Raw genomic sequence first — 22,084 nt, 5'->3', positions numbered from 1 at the left:
CCCTTCCAGACCCCTTCTCGGTGTAACCAAGGGGGGCACTTCCGTGATCAACAAAATGATTACTGCTTCTTTCAGGGGGGAGGTGGAAGTGGACTTGTTTGCGAAAAGGGAAGGAACAAGATGCAGGAGAGGAGGGGCACAAAGAAAGCTGCACTCTTTTGCTTAGTTCACTCACAATTGTATGTGCCAACATTGAAGTGTCTGAGATGCGGGGGAAACCTCCAATATCATGCACCGGGGAACAGATGGCACCATGTTCATGGATATTCACCTCGCCCACTTCGCCCACATTATCATTGGCTTCCTGAACAGTAAAGGTTGATAATGCCAAAAAGGGAGGGTGGGCGGATGAGGGAAGAGGTTTAACAGAAGAATGAGCTGCTGTCTCGGCAAGCTCAGAGCCCCCATCTAGAGCCAGCTCAATGGCCCTCGCCACCACTGGAGTAGGCATAGATAAGAGAGACTTTTTGTTAGAGGGGGCCAATGGGAGGGTGCTATTTCGAGTGTTGCTACGAGGGTGCGTCACAGATATCTTCAAAGGAGAGTCTGTCTTACTGCCGCTTCTCAAGGTTGGGCTCATGCTCGGCAGCTAAAACGCCCCACAAAACAAAAGAAGACCAACCTCCTTTGTGGAAGAGCAGGAGCAAAACCAAGAGATCAAGAGGAAGAGAGACACAACCCTACCCAACAACTTCGGTGAGAGGCTGATCCACCTCCTCTTCCCTCACAACCGCACAAGATAGCAACAGTGACTAGTATAAAAATCTAGAAACAAGATGTACAAGATAGCATAATGACACAGGGCATTAGACCCAAACTACCGTCATTAGACATACGCCAGACGTACCAAAAAATGAAACAACAATGTAACAAGGCGACTTATCATTAGGGGAGCACCAAGATAGACCAAAAACTCAATTCGCACCAGAAGCTCTCCAAGGCGTAAGGGCTGCAGCCAACTTGGAGCTCCTAGAGTGGAAGCACTGAACACCTCAAACTTCCACAATATCCACACCAAACCCCCAGGATCAAAGGCCTAAAGCCCGCAGTCTCCTATGAAGGGGTAAAAGTCAAAGGTGGGAGAGGAAGTACAAACTAGCCCCACTGGGCGCCCAGGAAGTGCACACACCCCCCTAAACTGAAACAGCTGACATGAAATAAATGATTGGTGCAGGAAATGAGTGGGCCTACCTTCACAAACACCAACAAAACAAAGCCCTCAAAGTAGAAACAGGGCAAAGGGTGACGCACAGCCAGCTCCAAGCACCCCGCAACCTGCGAACAGCAAACAATACTTGGCTTTACTTTGCTGGTGCGCGGCGCGGGTGCGCAAGGAGATCAGATTAAATGGAGGCTGGAGGGGCGTCACTCAGCGAGGGGGGCGTAGCCTCCCTCGACAGGAAAACCCTGAGGAAAAAGGAAAAAAATGTAAGGTGAGTTAGGCAGTCCACGTAATACTGACACTGCTATAAACTAACAGAGGGGGCACTGCAGGTCAATGCGGCAGTTCAGTTCAATGGGGGCACACAGGTTCAATGGGGGAGGTACAGATTGCTGAATTGATGAAAGCAGACAATCACCTCCTAGATCCGGGGAACAGGGCCAGGCAAGCTGGGTGTAACGCTGTTAGACGTCCTCCGGTCAAAGGAAACAGTCCCAGTTCACAAAGCCGCTCCGGCGGCAAGAAAGTGGCATAACGCAGCAGTCCGTAGCGGTCCACAGCAAACAGTACTTGGCTGTACTCTTGTTCTGCCGTTCATTAGTCAGCCCTCCACTCAGTACATCCACACCTCACCATGACTGCCACAGCTATGGTCAGCCATATTGTCGCCAGCCCAGGCTGGAGCCAGATGACAACATGTCTGCTGCACACCCTCAGGCACGCCTGCACTCCTTCAGATACTACCTCCAAACACATTCCCTGTGCCAGTGAGCCTCACTTTCATAGACAGAAGGACCTCTACCCAACTTCAACATGTAGGTAGTCAGAGCCAGGTCCCAACCCTCCTGAAAACCCAAATCTTTCAATACACTGCACTTCGAAGTTGATTCCTTGAATGATAGGGATTTATAGTGATGCCTGATGGCTCTATGTGCAAGACTGCCCAACCAGGCTTAATCACACTTCATCACTGTAACTGGGAGGTAGTGGGCAGGGTTTCCTGCGGAGGCATGCCGCTGCTCCTCTGCAGGTCTCTGACCTGAGAGGGAGGGTTGGTAGTGGATTGTTGGAGGGCTGTGTGTGAGAAGGTGGTGAGAGCGGTCTGGAGTTGGGATGGGTGTGGTGTGGGTGAGGGAGGGGGTACTAGATGATGTTCACCTGAAGTGTTTATGAGTAGCAGGTAGATCTGTGTGTAAATGAGGAAAGTAGAATGGTGAGCGGGCATGTGCTAGGGCATTCAGGATAAGCATAGACCACACGCTGGAGCCCAATTATCAAGATACGAGAAAAGTGATCAGCTTTCTAAAACTCTGGTTAGATTGGGCCATAGTGAAATTATGAGGAATCACAGCAGCCTGGTGCTTCCCCAAGACCAGTAGGTCTGTGGCAGGGTCAGTCATGAGCCAAAGTGATTGACTGATCTTTCTACAAGCCTAGCAACGATTCAGAGAAAGCCTGCCAGAAAGTCTACTGATATTCCCATAGCTCAGTTCTCCTCTGGTTATAGCCAAACATTACCTTTGAAGGCCTTACTGATACCTAATTTGGATAAAGAAGAAAATGAGAGGCCACCGCCCAGCTGCTGGACGTCTTACGTACCACCTCCAGTCCAGATAAGAAGGCATGTACATTAAGTGGGCCATAGGACAGCTCCCCAACAGGCAGACCCAGCCTTTCACCCTTCAAAGGACATTATAACTGGTCCCATTGAGTTGGTAATTTTAGCAAAAACCAAAATGTTATGGCTGGCAGTGCTTGAATCAATAACCATGGGCATAGCTCTGGGCAACCCCTGAGACCATTGTTCTTTGCCTGCCAGGGCATTACAGAAGGGGAAAGATCACCAGTCCAGTCCATCCTGAGCTGCTAGGTAACATCCCTTCTGCACCACAAACACCCCAGGCATGTTTCAGCCTCATTAGGCGTCATCAGTGAGGAGTAGCTTGGTTCTCTAGGCCCAGCAGGCTTAGGATCAATGTCTGGGCATACCCGTCCCACTCGGGGTGACTAAAGCGTCCCAAAAAAAGAGGTGATTGCTGGAAGGTTAAGAATTAATATTCACCTCTGGCATTGCTCTGGGCAACCCTCCAGACCATCATCAGCCTGCCAGGCCATTACAGAAGGGGAACGACCACATGCAAATAAGGCTTGGTCCCCCCAAAAGAGAACATTCACCCCAAACTGCTAGGTCACAACCCTTCTGCATGAGACCACAAGCATCCCCAGACATGTTTTGACTGATTTGCATATGACTGGTCCCCTTTCTCAATGGGTTTGAAATGGTGGTCTGGAAGGTTCCCCAGAGCAGTACCAGTGTTAAGATTATTTTAAAATCTTCCACCCATCACTTTTTGGAATATTTGTAATTTTACCAGCAATTTACATTGAGCAAAACTGTCGTATTTAAGTGTTTGGCTGTTTGTTTATCAGAAACCAGAAAATGAATAATTCGCAAATCTGCTTTCTGCTATGCATCTAAAGCCTTTGGTAAAATGTGCCATGATACAACTTGCCTTTCTAAAATAACATTGAATTTGAGAGACAACGAGAAGACAATGGTTCAGGGGTGGATGACCAAGGAGAGGGGGAGTAAGAGATGGGGCGAAGGAAGTGCCGGGCAGGGAGAATCTGAGGCAGAGCTGGGAATTGTGACAAATCAACTTCCGGGGCACCAGTGGTCCAGGGATGAATATCGGTTTCGAAACCATCAATCATCCCCACACCTCTAGAACACCAGAAGGGATCCCAATAGATTGGAAACACAAAAAAATGTGAAACATGCTTGTTCAATTTTGGTAACGTGGACCGAACGACAGGCCTATCTCTGCAAGGTCATGGATCGTTGGTTAGTTGCAACACAGCGAAAATACAATTATTACTGAATGATAAAAGGGACTGTCCAGTCAATATTGTATAAAAATATCGACTTTATTATTATCACAACAGACAGTTCTAGCACCCTACAAAATACAACCCACCCAGTAAAGGAATGCAGAGGACAGACAGTTTCATAGAATGAAAAGGGATGCACTCTGGTTACTGACAGGAGGGTAGTTGGTAAACTAATTAATCGCAATAGTTTAAGGATATGTGATTTCAACACAAAGGGAGCAATGGGTTGTAAAATGTCACTAGGGACCTTCAGAGTCTAAGGGGGGAGAACCACAATGTACCTTGTGTTTGTAGAGGTTCTTGGTGCTCAACAGTGTAGAGTCAGTTTCAGGGCGCTTTGTAGCCTCTGCGACAGAGTTGAAGACGGGAGACAGCAGTAGGTATCAGGCGGCAGGCAGTTCGGCGAGCAAGGCTGGACGGACGGCCTACATTGCAGCTCAGGCTCAGGAATTGTTGTATCAGTGCTTGTTGGCGAGTCTTAAGCACTGGTTGAGGTGTCTCAGGCGGCGTTAGTACTGTGCCGTAACAACAGTCAGCGGTGCAGTTGGTTGCAGCTCGAGGGGTACGACTAGCTCGTTAATGTCCTTTAAGGCGGATGTAAGTGGATGCTTGTCGATGCACTCCTCTGGTTCTGGAGCTGCTGGAGGGTCCTCGAGGTGCAGTATCTCCCTCTGTTCCCTGTGAGATGTTTAGGGGAGGGATTTTGCTTCCCTCTTGGAAATCCTGGACTTCCTTCACTGGTGGAAGCTGCTAGGCAGAGTGTACCTTCATCCATGGTCCAATGCCGAATTCTTCTTGTTACTTCTTGTGAAGTCTTCAGATGATCTTCCCAAAAGAGGGGCTCAGCTGTCTTTTAAAGCCAAATGGGCCGCAGTGGCTGGTGTAGGCTAAGCCTACCTTAATGAACCAGTCCTGTGTCCCCACCAACAATCTCCTGTATGCATGAGGTGATAACGAGTCTGCTCTGCAACAGAAAAGGTAAAGTGGTGAAAACACGTAATACTAAGTCCCACCCATCTTCCTGTCTGTTGTGGATAAAAGGGTCTCTCTGGTCAATTGAGCTCTCTGTGGGTCCTGATTAAAGCAGCAGGTCTCCCTTGAAACTGCGTGTAGACCAGACTTTCGGTCGCCACCAAACCACACACTTGTACCTTCTGAATCGGGTCACCCAACAAGCGTGACTACTGTAAACAGGTGTGCCAGACATGACATTTCCCTGTCCTTGATACTTGAGGGGCGAGAGCTGGATTCAGGTTGACACAGTGCATATCAAAGGTTGTTGGGGTTTCCTGTGGCCTTTGTTAGTTCTGCAGCCAGGCCCCACGTGGGCTTGTTTGAATGAACTCTGATTAGTATGGGAAGCTGCCACCAGCAGAGCCAAAAAAGGACAGGGTGGATCCATGGAGCCTTTGTTAGTTAATTAGGCTGGCCATGGAAGGAGGAAGTTTTTTCCCTCCCCCTTCTTAGATGCCTTGATGTAATCTTCACTGTCATATCCCAACTAAATATAACAGGGTGGGGCGGCACCTGTAGGCTGTCTCCACCTAAAGTACACAGGTCTATGCGTATGTCAGGCGGTAAGCATCGGACAATGTGTGCGGATTAGCCTCACACATTGCTCCGGAGGTTCATCTACCATCATTCAATTTATTTTAAAATTTAAAAAAACCCAGACGAGCGCAGTCTCACCGTGAGGATGGTCGAATTCCTCACAGGAATGCCTGACAGAGTAAGGATAATCTCGACCACAGACATCAACCAGGAAGAGAGGATAATGGTCTCCGGGATAATTACACAGTCCCCCTGAAACAAATTGCTAACTCAAAATCTCCCTGAAATGGGTTGCTATTAATAATGAGGAATTCACCAGTGTATGAATTCATTGTATACGTCTAGAAATTAACCTTTTCTTCTCCCATCACTGCCTCCCCTACTCACTGGTCAACTTGCCTCACTCTTACGTCGCCACACCTCACTCAGTGGTCACTAACCTGGCTCACTGACCACTGTGCCACACTCACTGGACAACCTACCCCGCTCATTGATCACACTGCTTTCCACACTGGTCTCCCTGCCTTGCTCTCTCGTGACTCTCCATCATTTACTAGTCCACACGTCTTTATCACTGGACATCCTTCCACACTCAGGAACCACTTCATCCAATTAACTGATCACCCTGCATAATTCACTGAGTCCCTCCCTCATTCACTGCCCACCCCGTTTTATTCACTTGTCATTCGCTCACTCATCAACCCACCTTCCTAACTGGTGACCAAGCCTCTGCCACTGGTCAGCCTGCTCCACGAATTGGTGGTCCCCCTTCTTCACTCACTGGGCACCCTGCTGTAAGGACCTGCACTCTGCCCCATTTACCACTTAACCTGCCTGGTCCACTCTTCACACATTCTCATTGGCTGGCCAGCCTGATCGCCCTGCCTCATTAATGGTCACAATGATTCCGCAATAGACTCCACCTGCCTCGTTCACTAGTCAACATTCGCTAGTCAGTGGTCATTTAGAAAGGGGCCACTAATGCACAACTGTTATGTCACGTCCCATGAAGCCATGGACACTGCCAGTTCCTGTGATGTTACTACCTGTGATGTTAACTATGTATGCAGATGAAGGGCCCTGCACTTTGCACTTCCTTTTTGGCCCCGTCCCACAAAACCAGGAACTGGCCCTGGTTCTGATACTAACGTAACACCCACAAGTGCCTCACCTGCTGAGGCCAGGAATAGGCCATCTGTGAATGCGGTAATGTGACGTGTGGAAGCGATATCTTGAAAGTGATCTGCCACTCTTGTATATCTCACCCTCTGTTTTCTAAGGCTGACATGTCTGTATTTGTTCATCTCTCCCCTTTACAGGTAGAATGTCTGACAGCTCAGAAATCCAGCCTGTGGCTCTGGGGGCCTGTCGGGTGGAGCTCCGCATCTCCTGCAAGAATCTGCTGGACAGGGACACCCTGGCCAAATCCAACCCCTGCGTGATTCTGAAGCTCGGCTCTGAGGGGAAGTGCAATGAGGTAAGAGCGTCACCTGAGGCGTCAGCTTCAGCAATGCGCCCCTTGGAGGTGTCCCGCTCCGGGGCTGGCGTCACCAGGTCCCAATCTGCTTCGAAGTCTATGGAGAATGAGCATTGACTACTGTACAAGCAGAATGAACTATGGTACAAGCAGAATGAACTATGGTACAAGCAGAATGAACTATGGTCGAATAAAACCCCCGTGCCATTCAGAAGCTCAGGAGAAGCTAAAGGTCTGGGGAGACAAGGCAGCGCATCTGGCCAGTGCGCGCTGAATGTGAGCAAGGGTCCATTTCACAATACTGCATGGGGGGGAGAGGGCACCTGCCCCTGTCCGGAATCTTCATTGGCCATAAGTGATTTTGGAAAGCTGTTGGAGAGAGGACAGATATTTCTCAAAGACTGTCCCCAATCACGGGCACGTTTTTCCCTGATTAGGCTCGTCACAAGTAAACTGCAAGGCTTTCCGCACCTGTCACTCTGCCATACCTGCCAAACCTCCGGATTTTTCCCAGAGACTCAGGAATTTTAACCATTTCTCCGGGTCTCTGGGAAAGACCCTGGAATCTCAGGACATTTTGTGTTCTTTTTACGCGATGATAGAAGTAGAACGTGTGAAGAAATTGCCATGCTCTATTTTGTATTTTGCCCACTCGTGTTTCAGTTGGCAAATTTTAAGATGTTTAATATAATAGCTAATTTCCCTTGTGAATACAGAGCCGTGGCAAAATTTCTCTTCACATCAGTGCAATACTTTTCAAATATCTGCCCAAAGTGCAGGATTCGATATAAGAGGGCAGGTGGGGAGTGGGAGGCGTGTGGGTGGAGCCGTGTGCAAATGGGCAGAGTCGTGTGTGGCTGAGGGCGGGGCATACATCTCAGGAATTTTGATTTTCAAATGTAGGCAGGTATGCACTCTGCCCTGTTGCCGCTTAACCTGTCTAGTTCTCTGGTCACACAATCTCATTTAATGGCCACCCCGCCTCACCCATTGAGTCAACCTGCCTCGTTGACTACTCACGATTCACCGTCATGTATCATGTAGTAGAGGCTCCTAATGCATAACCTTAACTGTGTGATGTCACTTCCCTCTGCAGCCATTGTCACTTCATGTAACGTCACTCTGTTTGCAGGTAGGAGGTCTCTGCACTTGCTTTTCTACCCATATAAAAATGCTGTATAAGGTTCTCATAAGTAGCTCCTACAAGCCGGTCAAGTGGCACAGCGTGTAGAGCGCTCGCTTTGACACCCGTGCAGAGCCTGCTAACGCAGGTTCGAATCCCGGCAGGGCCAAACTCAGCCTTTCATCCTTCCGAGGTCGATAAATGAGCACCACAAACCGTGGGTAATAATAAGCAGCGCTCAGATACCTGAGGGTTCGTAGCGCTATATAAATGCCAAATTATTATTATTATTATTATAAGCACTTGTGAGAAATTAGTGGGACTTTCAGAGCAATAATAAGCACTTTATAAGAACTTATATGACACCAAAATACTTATTGAATTCTTTTAAAATCTTTTGAAATAGGATTTATGTAGGATGTTATAAGAGTCTGAAAAAATCCTTATAAGTAAATCAATAACAACTTGTATTTTTATGTATTTGGGGGGATGTTTGTTTTTCTAAGAATTAAACAAAAATGTGTTTCCTTGTAGGTTTTATGTAAATATGATTTATAGTGTGCGCTGCTGCCATTTTCATGGTCTCCGGGTGGTCTGGTGGATTTAAAAAGGAAGAGTAGGGTTGAGGATTTGTTAGGTGGGGGGTGAGTGATAGTGCAATAATGCTTTTGCTGTTCTGTTGGTAGTTTCAGTTTGGGAAAAAATGGCCCCTGTATGTTGGGTTTGCTTCCGGGTGGTATGGTTTGGTGGCCGTGCAGATGCATGAGGCTGTATAGGTTTTGTGTGACTGTGGCGTGGAGTTGGAGTTGAGCATGTTGTGAGTGTGTGAGTTTTTGGAGGAGGTGCGGATTTTGTTGTATAATTTTAGAGTTGTGGTTGTCATGTGGGTGTTGTATTTGGTTGATTGTGTGTTGTGATTGCGGAACTCTGGGGAGTTTTAGTAGGGTTAGGAGTAGGCAGGGTGACCCTTGGCCCGATGTTCCCAAAATTATCCGATGTTTAGACTGAAATCCCTTGTGTGATGGTTAGCGATATAACTTTTTTATTGACGGGGGTCTACCTATATTGATCGACTTGGTGTTCGCGTCTCTAAACATGTCACCATGACTTGCGGTGTACCTCTTGTATTGAGCTTGCATGATCCTTTTAGACCGTTGATTGGGTGTTTTTGCTTACAAATCAAAGAGCCAGGTTTTTAATGATTTCCTGATGGTTAGATGTTCCTCTATTGTGCGTATTTCCTTGTGGAGTGAGTTCTAAAGTTTAGTTGAGATGTATGAGAAAACTGATGCACTGTATTTTATTTTCGGATATGTCATTGCTGGATCTCAGGTTTCTTTTTGGTCTGTAGAGAGGGATCGGCTCCTTTGCCATGGATTGCTGTGTGGATGATGCAGAGTGTTTTGAAGTAATTCCTTTTTTTGACTGCTAACCAGTGTAGGCATCCTAGTGGTGGTGTGATATGCTTGTTCTGCGATCTGTTTCTGTTGCAGTTTTTTGGTGAGGTAGTCGCCATTGCAAGGTAGGTGCTGCTGGCATATTCTGTTCTTGACATGACAAGAGAGACGATGGCAAGTGTTTTGTGTTGGAAGGTGTGAAAGGGTCGTATCTGTTTGTTTGCAGATGGAAGAAACATTTCTTCACTACTGCTTTCACTCGGGGTTGTAGTGTTAGGTCGTTGTCCATTAATAGTCTGAGATCTTTCACTCCTTTGGCTGTCTCTCTTTTCGGTCTGCTATCTTATGTGCTCTATGAAGGGAGTGCTCATTGTTTCTTTTATGTCCTGGTTGAGTTTAAGGCTTTTGTTGCTCTTCCATCCATTGATTAGTGAGAGGCAATTAGTACAAGTTTTGGTCTCTCTCCCCAACGGTGCTGATTTTGTAAATGATTTTCGTGCCGTCTACATAGCTGTAGCAAGTGAGACCATATCCTTTGACGAGTTGCATGAGTGGGGTCATGTAAATGTTGAAAAGTATTGGTAAGAGGGGTGAGCACTGTGTAACCCCACAACGAGGTGTGGGGGTGTTGAGCTGAAGGATGGTAACTGGGTGATTTCCATTCTTTCTGCCAGGAAGGATTATCACTGTCTCTTGATTCTTTTGATGAGGGTTGTGTGCCAAAGGCTGCTGAAAGGTGTAGTAGTAACAATGATGGATTTTGATTTCATTTTTAGCTTTTCCCCCGAAGGAGAGTATTGCTAATTCCATTCCTCTCATGGCCTAGGGTTGGCTTCTACATGTGTCAGCACTTGTCCCTAGACGTAGGTTTCGAGGAGCTTCGCTGGGTAAGGGATGTTTGGTATAGATGGGTAATTGGTGGGACTGTCTGTGTTTCCTGAGGTGTCTTTGAGAAGTGGTTTCATGTGGGCTGCTTTTAAGCTCCTCTCTACGGTTTTTATAGCCAGCTACTGGTTCATGAGGTTGCGGACATCTTATGCCGGACTCTCTTTGCTGAGGATGACCTTGAAGATGTCTGCTGGGCAATTCAATACACGACTAATGCCTCATAAGTAAATGTAAAATATGCACACAAATTACAACAGAGCAAACAAGAGTCTGAAAACAAATTAACACTTCGATTTTTATTACCCAGAATATCTACCTTTCTTCCACAACATACAATGAAAAAACGAGAAGCGTCACTCTACAATGTGGAATTTGCTTAATATAGTTTCATGATTCCTTACTTTACATTGTTAAAGGTTAAATTCACATTCTCACATCCCAAATTATACATATTCCATTATCATGTAAAGCGCGCATTATGCAGGTGCTGTGCAGCGACATAAGTTGGATCATACATGGTTATCCTTCACATTTTAATGCACAGAAAGTGTGCACTCTAATTCAAAGCACTGCATGCAGCATCATTAAACAGGCACCGAACACACAACTCTGTTCATATGCATCAAACCTTTAATCAAACAATCTCTAAAGGGTCTTTACTCCTTTCCCCCATTATGGCGTGCTAGGGAACCAAAGGGGGCTTTGGCATTCCAAGGTGTAGGAAGCCCCCAGATGATAATCTGTATCAAGAGCAGGAGATCAGATCATCCGTATCTAAAGGGCTTGCAGCTTGTCGTCCAATGATAAAATAGTACTGTACTTCATTCAGAAATCATACATTTCTTTTCACAGCAGTAATATCCAATATTACAGTGCGCTCAACTTTACTAAGTAAAATCCTGCCCTATACACATTTCCGAGGTAGCATGAAAATACAAAAACAAGTTCATAATGACAGAGTTCTAAAATCTACATTCGTCCCAATCAATACATTTCATTGCATCCGGTAAACGATGCACTATCAATATGACTAGAAACTGGTCTCCAGAACAAAGGACGTATGGGCCCCATTCCCCATGGCAGGGTAGTGTTAGTGCAGGTGCTGCAGCTAAGTCATTCGGACTCGCAATGCAGACTAAATTGCAGCCTCACTTTTGTCAGCTGTTCTTAGCTTTGACATTAGCAAACAGCAAAGAACAGCTGGAAAACGTTAGCTGTAGTAAAACAAGCCAACCCGGAGCTTCGGGCCCCTTAGGAGCCTTGGGCCCCTTTCAAATGAAAGAGGTGAAAGGCCCTGGTGGTGACCTGCCCTGAAATTGGCTCTGATGCATCGCACAGCAGCCCTCTTAGCTGCAGGCTCAAGCCATGGAGGCTTCTGGCCCCTGTAATGTCACATGTATTTAAATAAGCACCAAGTGATGCCAGTGACATAAATCAGGTTGCTCTCTGGGTGATTTCCGCTGTGATTCGTGTGAAATCTGTAAAGACGGTTCTAAACAGGGTATCATGTTCCTAACTCGCGAACATCTCACAAAATACCATTATTTGAGACATATATTATCATCATTCTCAGCCACGCAGAAGGTGACCAGAGATATTGATATTGATATTGATATTTTATTTCTATCGCGCTCATACACAAGTGTTTCAGAGCGTGACAAGGCAAGGGAAGGGGAACGGAGGAGAACAAAGCAGCGATGTTACTAGGCCCAGTGACATTGCGAACGCGCAAGTGCATGGATGCCTGCATGCAGTGACTGAACGTGCTAAGCCTAAGCACATAGTTGAAAGTTACATGATGGTGGTTGGGCCACTTTGAAAACATGTGCTGCTCCGAATACACACCCCACCTCTGCAATCTCCTTTGCCCTTCCCTCAGGAAAGCGGACCCTAATTGGCAGAGCCGCAGATGGACAGACTTTGCATTTCAAAAGATGTAGGAGCCAAATTCAATTCGACAGCTGCGACTTGGGCAGCACCTGAGAACAGAAACCCCCCTGGAGCCCAACCGCCCTGGCCCTTCTGTAGCCCCTGATCAGCAAAGTGATGGGGATAAGGGCCAATGACAACCCCACTCATGAAAGTGGTATCAATAAGGCTATGAGGAATTCGACTATTCGCCCGGAGAGTGTGCACTCGGCTGGGCTTTTTTGAAGTTTTGTAATTAAAAGAAATGATGGGAGATCAACATCAGAAAATGTGTGGGGCTAATCGGCACACATTTTCCTCTGCTCACCGCACAACAAACGGTATGCAGTGGTTATATCGAATACAAAACAAATAATGAAAAAATAACAAATAAAAAAAAAACGAATACCAAAATAACCTTTTGAAAGAAAAAAAAATGCCTGTGAGAGGGGATAGTGGTTTTTAGGGTGGGGAAAGTATTATTGAAAAAAGGGGGGATTGGCAGGGGAACCCCCCCAAAAACAAGGAAAAAGAAATCAGTTATTTTCAAATGAGTTGTTTTGTATTCTTTATTTTTTCATTAGTTATTATTTCATTGATTATAATTATATGTAACCGACCAAGGCAGATCCTTGGAGCCTTTGATATTTTAACTAGGTTGCCCATGGCCGGGGGGGGGGGTTGCCTTCCCCCTTCCTGAGATGCTTTGATGTACCTGTGGTTGTCACATTCAGCTAAATCTGACAGGGAGGACTGCACATGTAGGCTGTGTCCACCCCCCTGGAGTACACTTGACTATGGGCCTCATTACACGGATGGCGGTAAGGATAAATGGCGGTAAGGATAAATCCTTACCGCCTTACTACGAGGTCCCTTTGCTAAGGGACCTCGGAGCTAATTACGGCACCGCAAAATTGCGGTGCCGTAATTAGCGCCTTCCCCATTCCCATAGAGCCCTATGGGGCAGAAATGGGAATGGGGAAGGGCAATGGCGGAAAGGGGATTTACCGCCCCTCCAACCTTGGAGTGGGGCGGTAAATCCCCTTTCCGCCAAGGCGGTGCCGGTATTTTACCGGCATGAGCCATGGCGCTAATAGCGCCATGGCTCACCGCCTACCGTGTAAGGAGGCCCTATGTGTTTGTTGTGGTTGCATCTCAGGAAGGGGGAAGGCAACACCACACCCCTCCCACCCCCCAGCCATGGGCAGCCTAATTAAAATATCAAAGGCTCCATGGATCTGCCTTGGCTTGTTACATGTAATTATAACTAATTGAATAATAAATAATGAAAAAATGGACAAGAGGAAGGCAGGACTAACACCTCTTTGATATAAAATGTGTCAACTTGAAGCTAGTTCCCACCCCTCTGTATGAAGGACAGTGAGTGGCATGTCTGGGTACACTATTTACTGTAGGCAACCCCTGCAGGGCGGACCCGTTTCAGAGGGACGAAGTTTGTGATTTGAGGGAGACAGAAGTCTGTTCTCACTACAGACTTCAAGGGGGACGTGCTCTTTGATCAAGAGCCACAGAGGGCTCAGTTAACCAGAGAGACACTTTGATCTACAACAGACAGGAAGATGGGTGGGACTTAGGATTACATGTTGTCACTGCTTACCTTTTTGCAAAGCACTCTGGTCCTGACCTCACGCATAACAGAGGATTGTTTGTAGGGACCCTGGATTGGTTCATTAAGGTAGGCTTAGCCTGCACCAATCACTGGGGCCCCTTCGGCTTTAAAAGTGGGCTGAGCTCCTCACTTAGCAGATCATCTGACAACTTCGAAAGGAGTAAGAAGAAGTAGGTTCTGCCAGAAAGCTTCCTATGTGGGAAGTGCCAGAGAGTCTCTGAACAAAGGACAAGCCATTGCCTGCAAACATTCTCCTCAGCTTTGGGCCATTTGCCTTAAAGGATGACATAACCCCTCCGAAGAAGCAAGGAGGAGTGCTACAACAAGCATCAACCAGCGTCCATCTTTTAAGGACATTTGCGAGGCAGTTGAGCCCTCGAACCAAGACCAGCTGCAACACTGACTGTTGTCACGCTGCAGTCACTAAAGCCCTCCGAGATGCCTCAACTAGAATTCCAGATCTGCCAACCAGCACAGAGACATTGTTTTTTGACCCTGAGCTTCCATGTAAGCCAGCATGCAGCCGTCCGTCCAGCCCCTCTTGCCAAACTGCCTGCAGCCTGATGCCCGCAGCTGTCTCCCGTCTTGAACTCTGTCGCAGGAGCTGCAAAGTGTCCTGAAACCGACTTGATGCTGTCAAGCATCAAGATCATCTCAAGCACCAGGTACATTGTGGGCCCCTAGTGACATTTACGACCCCTTACTGCCTTGGTGCTAAACCAAATAACCTTGAACAGTTAAGACTGATTGCTTTACCGACTACCCTCCTGTTAGTATCCAGAGGGCTTCCCTTTCCTTCAGGAAACTGTCTGCCCTCTGTATTCCTTTACAGGGTGGGTTGTATTTTGTAGTGTGCTAGAACTTTTGTTGTAATAATAATATAGTCGATATTTTTATACAACCTTTACTGGACAGTCCCTTTTATCATTGGGTAGTAATTGTATTTTTGCTGTGTTGCAACTAGCCAACGATCCACGACCTTGCAGAGATAAACCTGCCGTTCCGTCCACAATACTAAAATTGGACAAGGAGGTTTATAATTTACTTGGGTTTCCAATCTGTTTGGATCACTTCTGGTGCACTAGAAGTGTTGGCCTGATGAATGGTTTAGAAACTGATATTCATCCCTGGACCACTGGTGCCCAAGAAGTTGATTTGTCACATTGGTGGCAAGCGGTCGGAATAGTTGGAGCCTTGATAAAAATACTGTTGCAGGCAATGTTTAGTCACTGCTAGATATTAGTAATAGTCATGGAGCTTAACATTGAGCTCCAGTTGGGGATCAATATGCTCTGTGTAAAATGTAATAGGAGATCCATTGCATGTCCATACCTAGGGGTCCTTTCCTTGAGACTATCCAGAGCACAGGCCATGTGTCCGCATCCTATTGAAAATTCAAGTCTCTCTACTGGATAGAAAAGGCATGCAGTACTCACACTACTAGACCGCATATGTTATGGTGGATCACTAAATATCCCTGGACATATTACAAAACAACAGGGTGCTGGAGGTATGGTAATGGACTGGTTACAACCTTTTCTGTGCAGTAGGGCAAACCAAGTTCAAATAGGGCATTTCACAGCAAAATGGCCACTCTTGCAATGAGGTGTCCCATAAGGTTAATAGAGTTCCCCTCACTCTTTAATGCTTACCTGTACGCAGCAGCAGTACTCATCAATACCTTCACGGATGCCTCCCAACTCTGTGCAGATGCCACCCAACTAAGGTTTGATACCAGGTCCAACACAGCCAAGAACGTCAATATCACTGAGTGCCTGCCATTGATTCAAAGATGGGCGGAAGACAACAAACTGAAATCAAAGGCCATTTACATGGCCAGACACAACGGTGACCATGACCAACCTCTCAGAAACAGCAAAAAACCTGGGGATCTGTTGTGATGCTGAACTCTCTCTCAAACAACAAGCCCACATACTGATCGAAAAAGCCCACCTACGGCTTCATACTATGAAATACATCATCTCTCTTTTAGCCACAGGAAACAGATCTAGACTGGCCCTACCCAAAGAACTACTGGGGGAAATGCAAATGGCAACGAATGGAGCAGGCAGGCGTCCTCAGTAAACATGATCACATCTCATCAGTCCTAAAATCCCTCAAGTGGCTTCCGATCGAGACATGAATCATGCTTAATGCACTGTGCCCAGCCCACAACAACGTCTGGGGAAAAGGCCCAAAATACCTTTCCAATTATCTCAAACGCTATAAAAAAAACATTAAGTCCTTAGTCTTCCAAGAAGCTAGAAGCAGTCACCCAGAGGAAACAAGGTTAAACAGCAGATCCCGAGCGCCACAAGCAGCATTGCTATGGGATAACATCACACCCGATCGAATGCAATTGCTAGACTTCCCGCCATTCAGAAGTGCCTAAAAGAGGAAATGTTGGCAGAAACCTCAGCAAGGACCAGTGATTCTACTACCCTCGGTTCCCATCAATGAGCCAGGAGCACTTTCAGGATTCTCAGGCAAAGCACCTATGATGACTTGAATGCATTTCTGTTTCCCTGTCATGCACATCTAGGTGCACCTGAGGTATGTGTAATAGTCTGTATTGGTTTTCCTAGCTGTACAGGCCCTGAGGTGCACATTCCTTGCCACTGATGCACAGACAAATCACAATAAAGAAATAATGGATATCCCTTTCTTGCCATCTCTGGTGTCATGGGGCACAACCCTTTGTTAGTCTTGCATAGCTCTGGTGCTCTGGGGCACCCATTATTGTCCTCGTATTTTTGGGTAAGGTACCCCTTGTTGGTTTATCCTTGCTCTTGTGACCCCTGACTGCAAGGAAAAGTTGACTCTTAGTTGTGGCTCATTGGCAGCAAAGCCTCCAATTGCCTACTCTTGCCATCTAGCGCCACTTATGATAATACTAACTGTTATTATTACAGCTCTTAGTAGCAGCAGGAGACCTGCATAAAAAGCTACTTAAAAACCTGTCATCACTATAAATATACATAGGATAGGGCTGAGGAGATCGAAGTGCCTCCTTGTGTTCATCCTTATTTATTTATGTAATGCGCACCACAAATCTAATAACTTCCTGGCGCTACAGGCGTGAGTAAAGAGAGTGGTGGTGCGCGTCGAAGGTTACAGTGATCCCTTGTGTGTGCAACTCTGAATGTGGTCTAGACGTGTATCCGGGTGGTCTTTTATTGTATTCAGTTTTCGATGAGATCTACAATTGCATAGTGTTCAGTTTCTTCTGAATTGCAGGAGACAAATGCCAGGGTCGGGGTGTGGACCACTCGTTTCCTGGAAAATTGGCGATCTCTTGCTCAATAAGGGCTCAAAATCTTCCTCACCACTTCCACAATTACAATAACAAGCCAATATGAGCATCCTTATTATATTTTGGTACCAATGGTCCGACTCCTTTTCTCCCTACATTGGCTCAATTCGCCCTTGTTCTGCTTATCTGTCATGCCTGCATGATGATTTCTCAAAAACGGATCGATTCGGACTCTGCCGTCTAACAAATTTGATCTCACTGGCAAACTCAAGGAGCTTAACTCTAAGTCTCTCCAGAGGATCTTGACTGCATACTTCTTTGGTCAAGCTTGTGGGGCTTCTCTGCTAGCCCCTAATATTAACTTGTGAAAGTAATCAGTCACTCCCTACCTTTTCCAATACTCACTACTATTTTTTCTTTCTTCTCTCCCTCGGCTAACATGGACTGTGGGTGATTGTCAAAATGAAGGTTCCAGGACAGAAAGGGCATATTTGGACTCTAAAACCCATATTTTGGGCCTTATGATCAGTGGAGTAACTTTGCTGAAAATGTTGCAGGGACATGACATCTAAACAATTCCTGCCAAATGAGGGGGGCAAAATGGTGTGCCACAAAAGTTGGGGGAGACAAACACCCTTGTCCCCCCTTAAAATTACACCCATGTGTAGAGAAGTAGATGACATCATCTCTAGTGCCCGCCCCCTCACGTCTTTCATACTGGAAGAATAGTAGGAAGACTCTGTGCATGACACCAGGTAATTTCCCAATACCACATCCAAGATATGAGAGCCGTTATGCACTCAGACAACCATACTGAATGTACCCTCACACTGATGTGGTGAAAGCATGTCTGCATACACCACTGACTATAGAAGCACTGTAAGTGAAATCAGACCAGAGCAAAGTGACGTCAGGAGGAGAAGACACTAGGACACCCTGAAACAAAATGTGAATACTGAAGGAATGATAATCTAACTGAAGTAACAAGAGAAACATATTTGCAGAGACGAAGAAATCATGTACACTAAGAAGATAAATGAGAAGAGAAGTAGCAAATGTATACATGCAGAAACACAATGTAGATGAGGTATATAGCAGCTTTCTGTAGTAGAAACTATAATGTGAGGAAAGTGGCCATGATGGAAAGATGGACGTCGGGTCGTGTCAAAACTACCTTAGAGACAAACCAAGGCTGCAAGGCTGAAATATGCTGAAGAAACAGTATCATGCAAGGAACAAAGGATATCTGTTTGGCTGAGACTGAGAATGACACATCAAGAAATAATTGGAAGGTACAGAGGGAGTCAGAATGGATAAGATATGAACGAAGGGCACATTTCTCTTAGAGTAAACAGAAGCGAAAACATGTGCAGGTGCTAAGTATTGAACAATCAAGGATGCAGAAAGCATATGTAAGATGGAGCAACCAACTCCCCAGAGGCCAAGAGGAGTAATAACACCCAGCATAATTAAATCAAATAGCAGTAAATAAAAGGTCGAAATGGACATATTTGTGGTCTACTGACAAGTGGTGCAAGACTCGAAAACAAGGCCTAATCATTAAGCTCCAACTGAAGATAGCAATGTACCTACACTCCCATAAAAGTCCCAGAGAAGAGAACAGTCAGCAAGGTCAGCAGCAAAGGAGAACTCTTGGCTCATGCTATAACTGATGAGAGATGGTAGGCTAACTGACCAATGTGGGCAGTGGTCTGACTTTGTTCCCTGCACCTGGGTTTCATTTTGCTTACGTGCTGCTAACAAGCCGAATGTCCAAAGGTAGGAGAGTATGTCATCTAATCATAAGGGGCTAGGTAGCAGCATGCTATACAATGTTGCAGAAGCCAATCTGCGGCGTAAAAAAAATTGACTCGGAAGCGGCCCCTGTTGATGCTGACGTTGAGATTTCCCATTCCGGTGGCGTTTTGCCAGGGGGGTGCGGCTTGAGTCTGCGGTCTGCAGCAATCTGCAGCATGTACAGCGAAGTGAATTGCAGTCCGAGTACGAGCGCCGGGGGTGGCTTGGTGTCTGTTTTTTTTTTCTTTTTCCCCTCCTTCCTCGAGAGAGCTCCTCCTCGAGTTTGGGCTGCGTGGAGAAATAGAGACGGACAAGCGGGAAGAGGGGAGTCAAGGCGTGGATTTATTTCGACACCTGTCCGCGGGTCCCGTGTTTCCCGCTGAGCCCCTGAGGAGCTTCGGAGCCCTCGGATTTAACGGATGCCTGGAGGATTGCGGTCTGCTGTGTGCTGATCGGTGCAGCTGTTGGAACCGCCGAGCCGTATAAGCTGTGTAAGCCGTATAAGCCGTGGAAGTAAAACGGTGTATAACGGCTAGGCTTACGGTAAGGTGTGCACGGGAATATACGGGCACAGGCACCAGCTGACTAGCAAATCATTGTAATTGCTGTGTGTGCCTATAGGTTGAAGGTATTATATATTCTGAGCGCTAGGGCGACTGCGGGTGGAATACCTTTGAGCCCGGAGCGTTTTTTTTGTTTTTTTGGTTGAGTGATAAAACTGGTAAAACTGGTAAAACCGGTAAAACGGTGACCCTGAGTGCAAAATACTGAGCCTTTGATCCAAAAGGTAGACTACAGGGGCCAATTTAATTAAGATGACCACTATGTATAATCTGCGGAGCTCTGTGAACCCAGACTTCCATCTGGAAAAGATCATCACAGAAGGTGTGGTTAAGGTACAAGAGGCGAGTGTACAAAAGGCGCAAAGTTGCTCCATTCTTAAGCGCTATAAGACTGGTGGGGGCATACTGCGCCCCCGCCCAGTTTGTTCTCTTTGGACAATCAAACACCCTCAACCTCTGGGTTCTTGAATGTATCTGTAGACCCTCGTGTTTTGCAAGGACAGGAAGTGGGAATTTCGACTCCAGTTAATCATCCTATTCGTGACTCCCTGCCCGCTAATTTAGACTATACCTTGAGGACGACTACAATGAAAAATACGATATTATCCCATTTCTCGCAAGGTCCACAACAAACAATTATTTGCTCCGGAGTGAGTCCGTTATTGAAGACGGTAAATGCACCAGTCCCTACGAGTGAGGTGGACCCCTGTGATGAAGAGCTACTGGAACTAGAAATACCAATATCAACTAATGCATCTTATGAACTGAATGAAATTCCAGAAGAACAAGAAGAGAATAGGGGAAAGAAGGTAGCTCCACATGAACCAAGTAGGGTGGGGGATTTATCTAGAAATATCCAGCAAGAGGGCCAAATTGATTTAAACCCCCCACTAATCCCCCCAACAATTACTGCTCTAAACTTTGTCCTAAATTCATTAGTGAAAGTCTTCGAGTCAATTAAATTGGAGGTGCAGCAACTTACAGGGATATTGTTAGAAATATCAAAGGATTTGGAACTGAACGACATAATGGTAACGGCTTTGAAAACAGCCATTAATGAAGGTATGGGAGCTACCCAAAAAGAACTTCGAGAAATGTCAAGAGTGCAAGCGTTAAAAATGGATCAACTCTCGGTTCAATATGACCTGATGAAAATAGACTTAAGTAATCTGTTGAGGAATTCAAAGTCACCCGTAATACTGAATGACGAGAGGGACAACTGTGAGCAAACGCTTATAATTCCTGAACCTTTGCCAGATGATTCGCCATTGTCAGAATCAGTGATGGAGGAATTTATCCGAATGGCACAGGTAATAGATTTAGATGTAACATCCAGAATGCCTGATTTGGAGTCCCCTGGTAGGGTTACGATAAATCTGAAGGAACAGAATGCAGAGGGAAAAAAGAAGATTCCGTTGGGCAATGTAAAAAATAAAAAGAAGAAAAAAATGGCAAGGGAAGATGTGGCAGCAATATCAGAAGTGGTGAAAGGGAAGTGTAAACAAAAAAGGAAGCATCTGACAACGGATACTAATCGTTTTATGAAGCTTCTGAAAGCAAAGGCGGGAGAGGTGGCAATAGCAGAAAAAAGGAATCCACCAGAAAGAGAAAAGGGAAAAAATTCTAAAAACAATATTAAAGAAAGGGACAAGAATCGATTAAAAGAAATTATGAAGGTGGACCTAAAGAAAACGACAGTGGGCATTCAAACAGATATAGTTGAGTCTCCAAAGCGTATTGCGTCAATTTTTCTTCCGGCGAAGAAAAAAACGAAGATGGATCCAGCAATAAAGATAGCTCCAATTTTTCTAAAAATGAAATCGCAGGAGATGTGCCTGGTGGAACCGACTGCAGCGCCGGTAGCAAATGGTGAGAGTTACAAAATAGGGATCAATGTTGGGGTACAACCTACATCCCTGGCAAATCTGGTGACTGGAGGCGGTAAAGAAGTCTTCTAAAGTGCTCTCTGTGTTGATAATGGCTATGAGTCAAAGGAAAATATGCTAAATCAGCCCCAGAGGGAGCCTAAACAAACTATATGTGATAAACCATCTAATCACGCAAATCAGCAGAGAGATCTTAGAGTCTATATCTCAAGAATGACACCAAACGCTCAAGTGAGGGACCCGTTGAATCGTTCTAGGATTCTATCAGAAATGAAATATATTCCGGGTCTGAAATATTTTTCCTCTGATGATATTGATGCGGTAAAATTTCCCTTCTCTCCCGATACAAATACTGTAGAATTATTATTGAAATCGAATTTGGGTTTGGAATCCATTGTGGGGGAGGAGGAAGCCTGGTGTATAAGGGGCTTTAAAGTTTCTAAGGTATGCCCGAGGTTGATAACTCCGTCTGTACAATGGTAAGGAAATTATCTGGAGAATCAAATCTAGAAAAATAGTAACAATATGGGAATAGCATCTACAGCAACATGGGACAT

General features: G+C 45.9%; 1 protein-coding gene across 2 annotated transcripts in view; it reads left to right on the top strand.

Moving 5' to 3' along the window:
• CPNE6 (copine 6) overlaps positions 1-22,084 on the top strand; it is a 631,388-nt gene that overhangs the window by 343,907 nt on the left and 265,397 nt on the right. For both annotated transcript variants that reach the window (XM_069633922.1, XM_069633923.1), the window contains exon 2: positions 6,925-7,082. In XM_069633922.1, coding sequence (XP_069490023.1) covers positions 6,930-7,082 — 153 coding nt within the window. In that variant the 5' untranslated portion in view covers positions 6,925-6,929. The remainder of the gene's footprint in view (positions 1-6,924; positions 7,083-22,084) is intronic.

This window comes from Ambystoma mexicanum, chromosome 13 (genome assembly GCF_040938575.1).
Source record: "Ambystoma mexicanum isolate Mex_15411 chromosome 13, UKY_AmexF1_1, whole genome shotgun sequence".
Lineage (NCBI taxonomy): Eukaryota > Metazoa > Chordata > Amphibia > Caudata > Ambystomatidae > Ambystoma > Ambystoma mexicanum.
This window is presented reverse-complemented; position numbering and strand designations above follow the sequence as displayed.